At 39.6% G+C, this 11,668-nt stretch overlaps 1 protein-coding gene across 1 annotated transcript in view; it reads right to left on the reverse strand.

The window, feature by feature from the left end:
- Positions 1 to 11,668, reverse strand: part of LRP2 (LDL receptor related protein 2) — a 219,547-nt gene that overhangs the window by 149,975 nt on the left and 57,904 nt on the right. Inside the window, exons 5-9 of the mRNA XM_023189698.3 lie at positions 7,101 to 7,211; positions 6,648 to 6,761; positions 4,801 to 4,917; positions 3,403 to 3,555; positions 1,596 to 1,715 (exon numbers count right to left, since the gene is read on the reverse strand). Of these exons, the coding sequence (XP_023045466.2) occupies positions 1,596 to 1,715; positions 3,403 to 3,555; positions 4,801 to 4,917; positions 6,648 to 6,761; positions 7,101 to 7,211 (615 nt within the window). The remainder of the gene's footprint in view (positions 1 to 1,595; positions 1,716 to 3,402; positions 3,556 to 4,800; positions 4,918 to 6,647; positions 6,762 to 7,100; positions 7,212 to 11,668) is intronic.

Here is an 11,668-nt window from a genome sequence, read left to right on the forward strand (position 1 = left end):
AACTTTGGGACTCGGTCCTGACATTAAAAACCTACAATTACCTACTATGAACACAAGGAAAAGCTCAAATGGATTGCTTTCGTGGATATGAAAATCCCGTTTTTCTTGGCATATGATAAGTAAGTGAGCCCAACGATTATAGTTTTCAGTAACGCTGAGGAGCAGACTTTCTCAAGAATTTCAAGTTTAATTTGCAAACCAGAGTTTATTTCTGGTATCAATACATTTTTCTGTTTGCTAGCATTTCTGCTGAAAATAACAATAACAATAATAATAATAAAATAAAGAAAAAAAGAAAGGTTTTCCTGGCTATGAGTAGTTATTAAGATTAACCATGTTTGACAAAGTATAATTATGTTGGAAGCCATGAGCTGAGACTAAAGACTTTGAATAGCTTCATTAGGTTTATCTAAATTCAATATTTTTTTACCAAATTTTACCACAGAGTTCTAAAATATTAACATTTTAATATTTTAATAATATTAAAATAATAATTTCAGAAGAAATACTTTTCTAGGAGCATTTCTCACACATTTCATGTTTGTTTTTATCTCAAAAGCCCTAAAGAATATCTCATATTTCTAAGGAACACCAAAAGAATACAAATATCCTGGGAAAATTCTGAATCACTTTGGAGACCCATAGAAGACTACCAAATTTAAATGAATAGTTTCAATTGCCTTCCATATGCCTTTTCCCAACAGCAGTAAAAACAGTTTTCTTTAAACCTCTGTGATCACTTCCTGCTAGTATGTTTGTTGTTCATGTATCAAAAATTAGATCGAAGGAAAAAAAGATCAGAGCACCAAAAACTCACTAAGAAAATGGAAACTGATGATAGTTGGCCATGTCTAATTCTCCCATGGTAAGGCCCCATCCTAATCACAGTGAGATACAAAGATGGCATCAAAATCAAAAATCTCCCAATGGGAGAAATCATTTCTGAAGTCAGAGAGGAGAGATATGAGGAAATAGTTGGTGTACCGGTATCTAGTTTAATGCCAGCCACCATCTGGAAGCATCATGATAAAGAATCTGCTCATCTTGAATGATGGTTCCAAGTGGATGTCACAATCAGTGGAATGAGTAGCCAGCCCAGCATAGGCACTGACCCACCAGTGTAGTCACCTGAGCAATGACCTGGTGATCCTCTGCTGTGACATTTGTGCATCCTGGAGAAGAGGCCAGGGGAGCAAGGTAGGGGTACTTGCTGGGCTCAAGCAGCAGCTATCTACCAACCTCATGGAGGTAGTTCAGTATTCAGTAACCAGAATGGCTGCACCAATCCTGATGCCAAATACTTGAAAAGAAAACAGAAAAGGACTACCACCCCCAACAGGTAGTGGATAGGTTCCAGGTAGCTAGTCATCTTGCTCATGACAGAACCACTCTTCTGTCTTGTACACTACACCAAACCTTCTCAGAGTTAAAATTCCCTATTTGCCAGGTTTTCTGTGAGGTCCGGGTTGCTTTGTTATGACTGACCATGATGACTCTCCACAAGTGCAACCTCCTTGATGTCATAGATCAGGGGACCTGTCGGTGTACTCTAATGAAAGACAAGTAGCCCCCCCCCCCCCCCCCCCATCACTTACCAACACAGGTACGGCTGTCATTGTGGTTGATGATATAACCTGGGGGACAAAAACACGCTCCTCCATAAGGCGTCGCATGGCACTGGTACTGGCAGTTCAAGGCAGAGCACAGAGTCGTACCTAAACGAAGAAAAGAACTTTGTTAAATGACAAGACTGATTAACCTAATAGCTTCTTTTTCCATCAGTAGCAGCTAAGTAAGCATGTAGTAGATGTACAGAAAAATCTATCACCCTTCAAAGCTTACTGCAAAACTTGGCAATAAAAGCTCATCTGAGACAGGATGATTGCTTGAAGCCAGGAGATCAAGACCAGCCTGGGTAACATAGCTAGACCTCATCTTCACAAAAAGTTAAAAATAAAAACATTAGCTGGGCACAGTGGCTCACACCTGTAATCTCAGCACTTTTGGAGGCCAATGCAAGAGGATCACTTGAGCCCAGAAGTTTGAGGCTGCAGTAAGCTATGACTGCACCACTGTACTCTAACCTGGGTGACAGAACAAGAGCCTGTCTCGAGTGGAAACAAAAGAAAAAAGAATAAAAGCTCCTTTTTAAAGTTACAACTATGTGCAAGTGTAAGTCATTATAAGTCTTATTTATGAAAAAAAAAAAAAAAAAAACAGGTCATGCATGGGTCTATCTTTGTGTCTACACAGTAAAAAGGGCTAAGAACTCCCAAGTGACTGGAGCAAGAATAAGCCTAAAAGCATTAACTGCGGCTGGCTTCAAGAGATGGGATTTCAGGTGATTATATTTTTTTCTTTTGGTTAATTTTTATTTTCCAACTTTCATACTGTGACTACACATCTTATATTAATTTTTGAGCCTTTTTAAATGGGCTCCCAAATGAAATAGAGAAAAAAAACCATAGAGGTATCTGCCTGTTTAAATATTATGTACAATTTTTGTCAGGAAACAAAAAATAACCTTGGGGTTGCAGTTACATGGGCACTTCTAGGCAACCACAGATTTAGTTAGAGTATATTATGGATGAAATCAAGGTTTTAAATGGTATTCCCTTACAGGACAGTCAGCTGTCCACAGAGTTGATGGGTTGTTGGTGGGATGAATATTCTACAGTCACAAAAAAGGAGAAAAAAATCCCTAGTTCCAGTCAGTTTCCTCATAAATGAATGTGGACACACAAGACATAATCAAACAACACTGTTCGTGGCCAACTCAGTTGTGCCATTGGAGAGTAACTCAAAGTACGTAACCCAGGAACCAGAAGGTTTTTTTTTTTTTTTTTTAGTACAGTCAGACAAGGCCTTTTTCCATAAGTATAAGCCAGGTAATAAAATCTCCAACACATCTTTAAGGTCATCAAAATTGCCATTGAAACAATCCTCCCTGTGTGTGTGTTAGGGATTAGGGACGGGGAGTTGCTCCAAAACTTGTTAAGCTCCTCCCATCAATAGATGGAGTCTATTTCTTCCATCCACTCTGGGTTTGGCCAAGTGTCTTGCTTTGAACAATAAGACTTGAGCAAACTTGGCATAAGTAGAACCTTGAAAGTACTTGAGCCCGAGGGTTTGCTCTTTCCGTCTCTGGGTCAACAAAGCTAGGCTAGCCCAAGCTTTTACTGCAACATCCTGACGTTTGAGTGAGCTGATATAGGCCAGAGAAACTACTTAGCCAACCCACAGAACTGTAAGAAATAAGACGACACATTTGTCAGTTTAAGCCACTAAGTCTTGGGGTGCTTTGTTATGCAAACACCAACAGATACACTGTATTTGAACATCTGTTCTAGAAAACAGAAATATCTTTATCTGAAAGTTACCCAGGTAAATGCCTATACTCACTACAGTATTTTCCAGTAGTGGTACTGTTTTCATCTTCTCTTCCTGGGCAATCTAAAATCCCATCACAAACTTTATAAATGGAGATGCATCGTCCCGACTCTGGGCAAGACCATTCTCTTGGGGAACATTTATAAACACCATGAGAACTGCTTTCTGTGGGGGGAAAAAGAGAGAGAGTTACAGGCCACAGGGGAGGTACAGCAAGTTCTTTTTCAATCGGTGGTTAAAAGGGGATGTAGAGCAAGTTGGACAAGAGAAATCTATAAATGATCTATATTTTACAATAAGTTAGTGATTTCTAACTCTACCACTAGTCTTTTACTGAGATTCTAAGGACAGGCATAATGGAATTACTCCACTTTCCCTGGAAGAGGCAGCCCCCAGCCGGGTTATAAGAGTAAGAAGCAGATACGGGTCTCAATTATCAACAAACTAGATTCATAATTCCCTAGGAAAAGATGCAGTTATTTAAATCCTGAATTATCGAAGTAGGGCCATCAAGTTAGGTCCAGAATTACTTGAGTTTGTGGTTGGGCTTTTTGATTTGCTTTGTTTATTTAGTGAAATGTCAATAGTATAAGAAAAACCATAACCCAAATGTAGAAAAACCACTTTCTGGAACATAAAAACATAAAACTATGTTTTATGCTCCCAGAACAAGCATTTCCCTTATCATACCTGGGATTGGAATGGTGCAGGTAACTTGCTGTAGGGTGTGGGTATTAGTAAGGGCTAAATTGTTGGAGGTGCTGCTGATGATAATCAGCAACATAAAAGGGTGAATATCACTGGCAATTTCCTTCTCACAGTATCTTTAAGTACTTCTCTGGATAGTAGCTTCTCCTACACTTACCAATCCCCAGCTCCACCCGACATGTTCCTAAGGTGGCCTCTCTTTCACCACTGAACGTCAGTGACTCATTTGGGAATCAGAATTTACAAAACCAAAACAAAAAAAATAAGCTGAACTGTTACCAAGGTTCAAAGTCATTTTTAAAGATTGTAAGGTCTAAGACAAATGACATTTTCCCTATTTTCTCTCCTTCCCCAGCCTATTAATTTTATATAGGTAAATCTATTTAAAACAGACAGTCTTAAAGGGAGAAAGTCAGACTGAGATATAGAAGAGGGAGAGACTGTCCTACCTATTTTGCCTTAAAGATAGAAAGGAGAGGATTATAATTTAATCTGTATTTGAGTTCTGAATCTTCTTAGGAAAAGTTAGTGAAGTCACCTCCTTCTTCCCCACCCACTAAGTTCCTAAACAACTCCTTCAACTCCAGCCAGTCCTGAGGCTTGCTTGTCACACAACATTTTTAAAAAGGAAAAGAGAAAAAGCAAGCACTGGAAAACACTTGAAGAAAATGCTTTTCAGTAGGAATCTCTTCCCCTCCTTACCACATCCATCTTCATCTCCATTATCTTTACAGTCATCTTCTCCATCACAAACCCAGTTCTGATAAATGCATCGGCCACTGGGGCAAGTGAACTGGTAACCACCGCAGGTCGGATAGTCTGGAACAAAGCAACAGCTGCACTCTAAAGACAGAAATCACCTGGAAAAACTCAAAGTGCTCTCACCTCAGTGCCTAAGCAGAACTATTTCTTAAATATCTTGACAAAAATTTTAAAAAGCAGGAAAAAAAAAGAGAGAGAGAGAAAGAAGGTAACAGCAGCTTTGGGTCTGGGAAATGAACTCAGATGCCGGTTTCTGTTTTTCAGGATTAAAACTTAGATCAGCCTGGGAAACATGGTGAGACCTCATCTCTACCAAAAACACAAAAAAATAAATAAATAGCCAGGCATACTGGTACATGTCTGTAGTCCCAGCTACTCGGGAGGCTAAGGTGGGAGGATGGCATGAGCCTGGCCTGGGGATGCGGAGTTGCAGTGAGCTGAGATCGTACAACTGCACTCCAGCCTGGGTGACAGAGTGAGACCCTGTCTCAAAAAAGAAAAATAATTAAAAATTAAAAACAAGATGGTTTGCAATGTGTTGGCACAGAACAGAAAATGCAGACAAAGATGCTGCAGACATGACAACATCCAACGTTCTCATATTTTACTATAAGCTCCATAATTGCTAATCTATGACCAAATGATTCTGAGTCAAGCATTCCATGATGTCACATTCTCTATGATTCTCTGTCACTGAAATAAGCCCAGGTTCCAGAAAGGAAGTCAGGCATGACTCATTGAAAATTAGGGTGATATCGAAAATATTTAACAACACCCTAAGGCATGGGTACCAACCAATCAAAAGAGGTATGGAGGGAAATCATACATTCTAGTAAATAAATCACCACAAAAAGCTGTCAACTTACTGGAAATAGTAAAACTCTTTCACGGAGTCTTCTAACTTTACTCATTCCGAAAAAATAAGTGGAGGTGGCAACAAGCAGACAACAGCATGGACATAAAAGCAAGGTCAGAGTGAAGAAGTGGAGGCAAGAAAGCTACCTATACCACACTGAAACTTTCAGTCTGGGCGCGGTGGCTCACGTCCATAATCCCAGCACTTTGGGAGGCTGAGGCGGGCGGATCACTTGAGGTCAGGAGTTCGCGACCAGCCTGGCCAACATGGTGAAACCCCATCTCTACTAAAAACACAAAATTAGCCGGACATGGTGGCGCATGCCTGTGATCCCAGCTACTTAGGAGGCTGAAGCAGGAGAATTGCTTGAACCCAGGAGGTGGAGGTTACAGTAAGTCGAGATCACGCCACTGTACTCCTGCCTAGGCAACAAAGCAAAACTCCATCTCCAAAAAAAAAAAAAAAAAAGAAGAAGAAGAAAAAGAAACTTTCCTGACCCTCCAACTTTAACGCAGTAGAAATTTCAAAGTAAAGAGGAGAGTTAGAGCCACTCCTAGGGAAATTCCTTTCCCTTAAAAACACTTCTCTTACTCGACTACCAAGGTTCTCAGAGGTACGGGTCATTTGAGAATGCAGTGATACAATATATCCTGTACCCCCGGAGCCTAAGGAAAGAAGGCAAACTGTCCATCACTAGCCCTTTACATCTACGCAGATCCTTGAAAGATAAAGGAGCCCAGGTCCAGCAACACCACAAAGCTCGTGTCATGGCCCCTAGTGACCTTCTGATTCCATCTGCCATCAAATGTAGTGACTCTTTTCCTTGAAAAAAGTAGTACATTGGTGGGGGAGGCAGGGATAAAACAAAACCAAACTGAAACAAAACAAAACACTCCCAACAACATGACCCAGCATAAAGAAATCACCGTACTGCAAGCATGTTCATCACTGCCGTCTTGGCAATCACTGTCATGGTCACAGACATAAACGTGAGGGATACACTCTCCACTGCCACATGAGAACTCATTGTGCAAGCATATCTCAGCTGCAACAGAAAGTTAGGAAGGGAAAGAAAAGAGAGAAGTTAACTCCATTGTAGCCATTTAATCTCAAAGGAAGATCATCTCCAGTTTAAGAAGGGATTCTTATTAAGCAGTGGTATGCTGGTAAATGTTTAAGAATCAGTTATCCAGGAACAAAAAGGCCCTGGTTTGTAATGTTTGCTGATTTCCAGTGTGTAAATTCTCCTACCAACGGTTGACTTCAAACTACCAACATGAATTCACTGAAACTGAACTTGGGAAGAGACGCACATAATTGGCTCTCTCAAGCCAGTATAAACCAGCTTCAGCACACCACTGCACATCTTGTGCGCAATACTTACTGCAGTTGATTTCATCTGAGGAGTCCCTGCAATCAACTTTCCAATCACACTTCTGACTGGTGTTATAGCAGGCTCCATTGTCACAAGTAAGCTGCTCACATGTTGCGTATTCTATTGTTTAAAAAAAAAAAATGGAAACAGCAAACAAACCTTAAATTTCCTTCAGCAAACATTTATTGAGTGATTACTATATGCAAGTCACTAAATGCTGAGCACATATTGATAGACACACAAAAAAATATGCTCCCTGGCTTCATGGAGAGTACGGCTGGACAGAGGAGACAAATATTAGTCAAGTAAGACACAAATGGTAAATTACAAACTGGGATAAGTGCTAATGTGGAAAGTACAGAGGACTGTGAGACCGCATAGCAGAAAAGTCTCCCCTAAAGAAGTGACTTTTGAGCTAAAAGATGAAGAATGAGAAAGAATTTAACTTTAGCTCAAAATGGAACATTATTTTACATAATACAAATAACATCCCAGGAAACTAAAGTACCACCACACAAGCTTGGAAGAAAGAAAGGCCATTTCTTCCACTGGGGGGTGGAGAAAGAAAGCAGGCCTAGAGTTCAGGAGCCCTGGTGGCCCAGAGGTACCACTCAGCAGCTATTTACTGTGACTCAAGCTTCATGTCCTATGTTTCTACTTCCCTTTCTGCACATTTGGATAATCTACTGCACAGGGTAGAGGGGCCTGAAAAGACCCTGTCTGGTGAAGCATGTTGAAAAGCATAATGTGCCCTCAAAGCACAAATTATTGTTGCCATGTTATGTACATGTGACCACCTCACTGCTACTCACTGGACCTGGTTTTCTAGGTCACAGTGGAAAATCAGGAAGTCCCTTACAGGAATAACATGCTATCTGTCCCTCCTCTCTACTTACCAAACTTGGACCACCTGTCTCTCGTGACTTCTTACTGGAGGCTTTATTCTGTGGATTGTTGATCTCTTTCCCCCATGACATAACGAAACTCCCTGAGATCAAGGATCCTGTCTTACTCATTTTAGAATCCCCAACACTTAGTACAGGGGTGGTGGGACATTACTCACTGTGCTCAAGAAATGTTCAATATTGCTATTATTTATCACAGGTGAACATTTTAGTCATTTGGCTTTTTAAAATATTTTGAAGTTCTGCCTTTTATGGCCTTTGAATACCCTCCTTTTCACAAATGTGATATCTTCCTTGGTCTGACCATCTTTTTCATGAAAGATTATTTTTGTATTGATTAGCAGGTCATCTTCTGATTTCTTTTTAACAAAGGAAAAGGTATGTCTTAGTTAACTTTGAGTCTCAATTTTGCACTTAAGAACCCCGTTTGAGATTTTATAGAGATATAAATATATTGAAGATAATTCTTTGGATAGTCCCAAGTCTTTTCAAGCAGAAGCCGTGTACGAAATTCTGTGCTGAAACTGTACTAAACTTGTGCCATTTTAACAACTTGCACTTTTTAAAAACGGACTCTCCAATGATCTTTTTTCTTTTTTCTTTTTTTTTTTTTTTTTTTGGTATAGTAAAGGAATAAGCCTAACTCTTCTCATCTCCAGAGGTTCAAAGTTAGTCTGTTAAGTGTCCTGAAATATCTCAATTGCCAGAGTTACGTATAGTCGATCATATGTTAAAATGGAAGGTGTTTTTAAATAGCTAGTTAACATTTAAATTTTTTTCTGGATTTTATTTTGTTTTTTAATAGTCCAAAAGTGAGCCGGTGCCTAGAGTTATTGCTGTCTTTCCTCGCTGAGAAGATATGCCTTACAAATGTACCTTCAAATGGGTCACACAACTCTCCCTTCAAGTGATGTTTACTAATTCTGTTTTCAAGAGATGCAAAAGACCAGGTGAGGCCAGCAAGCAATTCCTTTGCCCTTGTGAGCCAGATAGCTCCTAGAGTCAATGTGTTATCTAGCCTTTTAAGAGCAGCAGCAAGCAGGAGAAAGACCCATAGAAAACCCAGCTCTTTGCAACAGATAAGCTACTTGTCAGGAGGAAAATTAATCTGGGCTTGAACGGCGGCTACTTCATTTAAGGTGATAATTATAAAGAATCTGGAATAAGTGTGTTGGGTGGCTCTCTCATTTTCCTCATCCTGCTTTTTGAGAACCAGTGCCAGATAATTGAAAGGAAAAGGATTAAAACAGTAACCACTGACATGACTAAAAGTTTACTGACATGGCCCGTTCCCCACCCAACAAACAACAAGGCCAGCTTGATATCATCAGGGAGGGTATTGTGATGGCCAGAGGTCAGCAGTTCGACTTTTGGAATGAAGAACGAACAGCTTTCTTGTCTCCATCCACACTGATAAAGAATCTCTCTCAATCAGCAGGGGACCCCTCTCAACCCCTGCACACCTTGATCTCTTCTGTGCATAGTTAACCTGAGATGTATACTTATAGGAAAGATTGCACAGAGCTCCCTAACTCCACAAAATACTGAAAATACTTGGAAATCTGTTTCCAAATGGTTTTCCCCCTTTCGAGATCCACACAGAGAGAACAGGTCCAAACTGTTAACACTGACCAAAGAAAGAAATGAATGGATTCTACTATCATTGCTAAAGATGTTAATGAGTTTCAATCTACTCCAGAAAACAATAAGTCACAATCCTTTGAGCTTCCAACTGGGAGATATCTAAAATCTTATTTTTTGGTTTATTTGCTTGGCAAGCCTGAGTCTAACCTTCTTCCCAAAGAGCAAATCCATCACGTGGCTAAAATGTCCTGCAAGATTTTAAGTATAGGGTAAAGTGCAATATGAGAGGCGACCATATAAAAGAACACCAAGGAAACTCTTATTTCTGAATTTGGTTTTAGTGGAAAGATCAACAAGTAGCTATAAAAAACCTTAAAGGTCTGAGGTTTTTCTTTAAGTCTTTCCTAACACAAAAAGGTGAGAATATCCTTCCTCACACCACTCCTTGCTTCCCCTTTCTTTATTTTCTCCCGGTCCCAAATGATGCATGTTCAGAATTGTTACCCCATAATTGGGAGCTGCCCCCAAAATATGCAGACAAGAGTTTTTATATTTTTTCACTGTTAATGACTTGGTTTGGAGCAAGAAAGTTCCATGCTATAGTTCTGTTTACATAATCAGGGAGGAGGGTGTAGAAATGTAGTTTGAAGACCTTGTAGACCTCTTAGAATGGAACTCATTTTAAGCAGAGTATCATACAGCAGAATAAGATACAAACATAAGGCACTATTCATTATTATCTTGACAGGAAGACTGTAGACATGTTTTATTCTCACCATTTGACAACATGGCTGAAAAGAACATAGAAAAGACCATTATTATGAAGAAGGGATCTTAAAAGTAGGTTAGGAAACTTAAGCCAAGATTGGGAAACACACACGCAAAAGAACTTACCGATACAAGTCCAGCCCAGACACCTGGGACTTTTCAAGGTCCTAGAGTCGTCCTTTATAAGTTACTTTATGTTATTTACTCTGGCTCCAAGACAGATTAATCCAGTCAATATAATCATTTGCCAGAAAGAATCTACCAGTTTGGCCACGAGCACTTACTTGCAAGTACTACCCACAAAGTTGAACAAGCAATCATCATCATCATCATTATCAATAACATACGTTAAAAAACTACGTGCCAGATATGTGTCAAAGTACTCAATATGTATAAACTCATTTCATCTTCATAACAACCTCATGAAGTAAATACTATGATGACTCCCATTTTATAGAGGAAGAACTTGAGGCATTAAGAGGTTAAGGAATTTGAGAAAGATCACATAACTGGTAAAGTTGGAGAGCCAGAATTCAAATCCAAGCAACTTGGCTCCATAACCCATGTTACTAACCACTGCCACAGATACAACTACCACTTATAGGCTGCAGAGTAAGTAACAGGAAGAAGCGAAAAATTAAAGAAGAAAGAAATTGAATGGAATGGTAATAGGAAGTTCTTAAAAGAGATTATGACAAGAAAAAGGAGAAGCCCAAGAGGAAGGGGGGAAGATTTTCTTTCTGCCAGTCAGTTTCCCATCCACATTAGGAAAAAGGGGGAAGTGAGGCCAACTCTACTTTCCCACAACTTATGGCATAGTCAACAAAGTACTTCAGTATGATATAATCTAGGAATTCTAGGAAACCTACACAGGAAAAACAACTTTCCAGAAGGAGTACCAGGAAAAACACGAGAGTCAATACCAAAAAACAGGCCATAAAGTTAAAGTCTCGCAAAGGTACCACCACCACTCCCCAAGCCCCCATTCCTGGTGAATTTCAAGTCCCTAAAGTGACTGCCATCATGGACTAGCTCCTAGGGAGTGTAGCAATATACAAGGGAAAAAAAAACAGAGAAGTATTTCCTGCCTCTGTCCAAAAGTAATTTGAAAAAGCTTTCAATAAAAAGTTATATAAAACCAGATTTATTAAAAAAGAAATTCAGGAAAAAAAAAAAGAAAAGAAAGGAAGGAAGGAAGGAAGGAAGGAAGGAAGGAAGGAAGGAAGGAAGGAAGGAAGGAAAGAGAAAGAAAGAGAAGGAAGGAAGGAAAGAGAGAAAGAAAGAAAGAAAGAAAGAAAGAAAGAAAGAAAGAAAGAAAGA

Source organism: Piliocolobus tephrosceles, chromosome 11 (genome assembly GCF_002776525.5).
Source record: "Piliocolobus tephrosceles isolate RC106 chromosome 11, ASM277652v3, whole genome shotgun sequence".
Taxonomy (NCBI): domain Eukaryota; kingdom Metazoa; phylum Chordata; class Mammalia; order Primates; family Cercopithecidae; genus Piliocolobus; species Piliocolobus tephrosceles.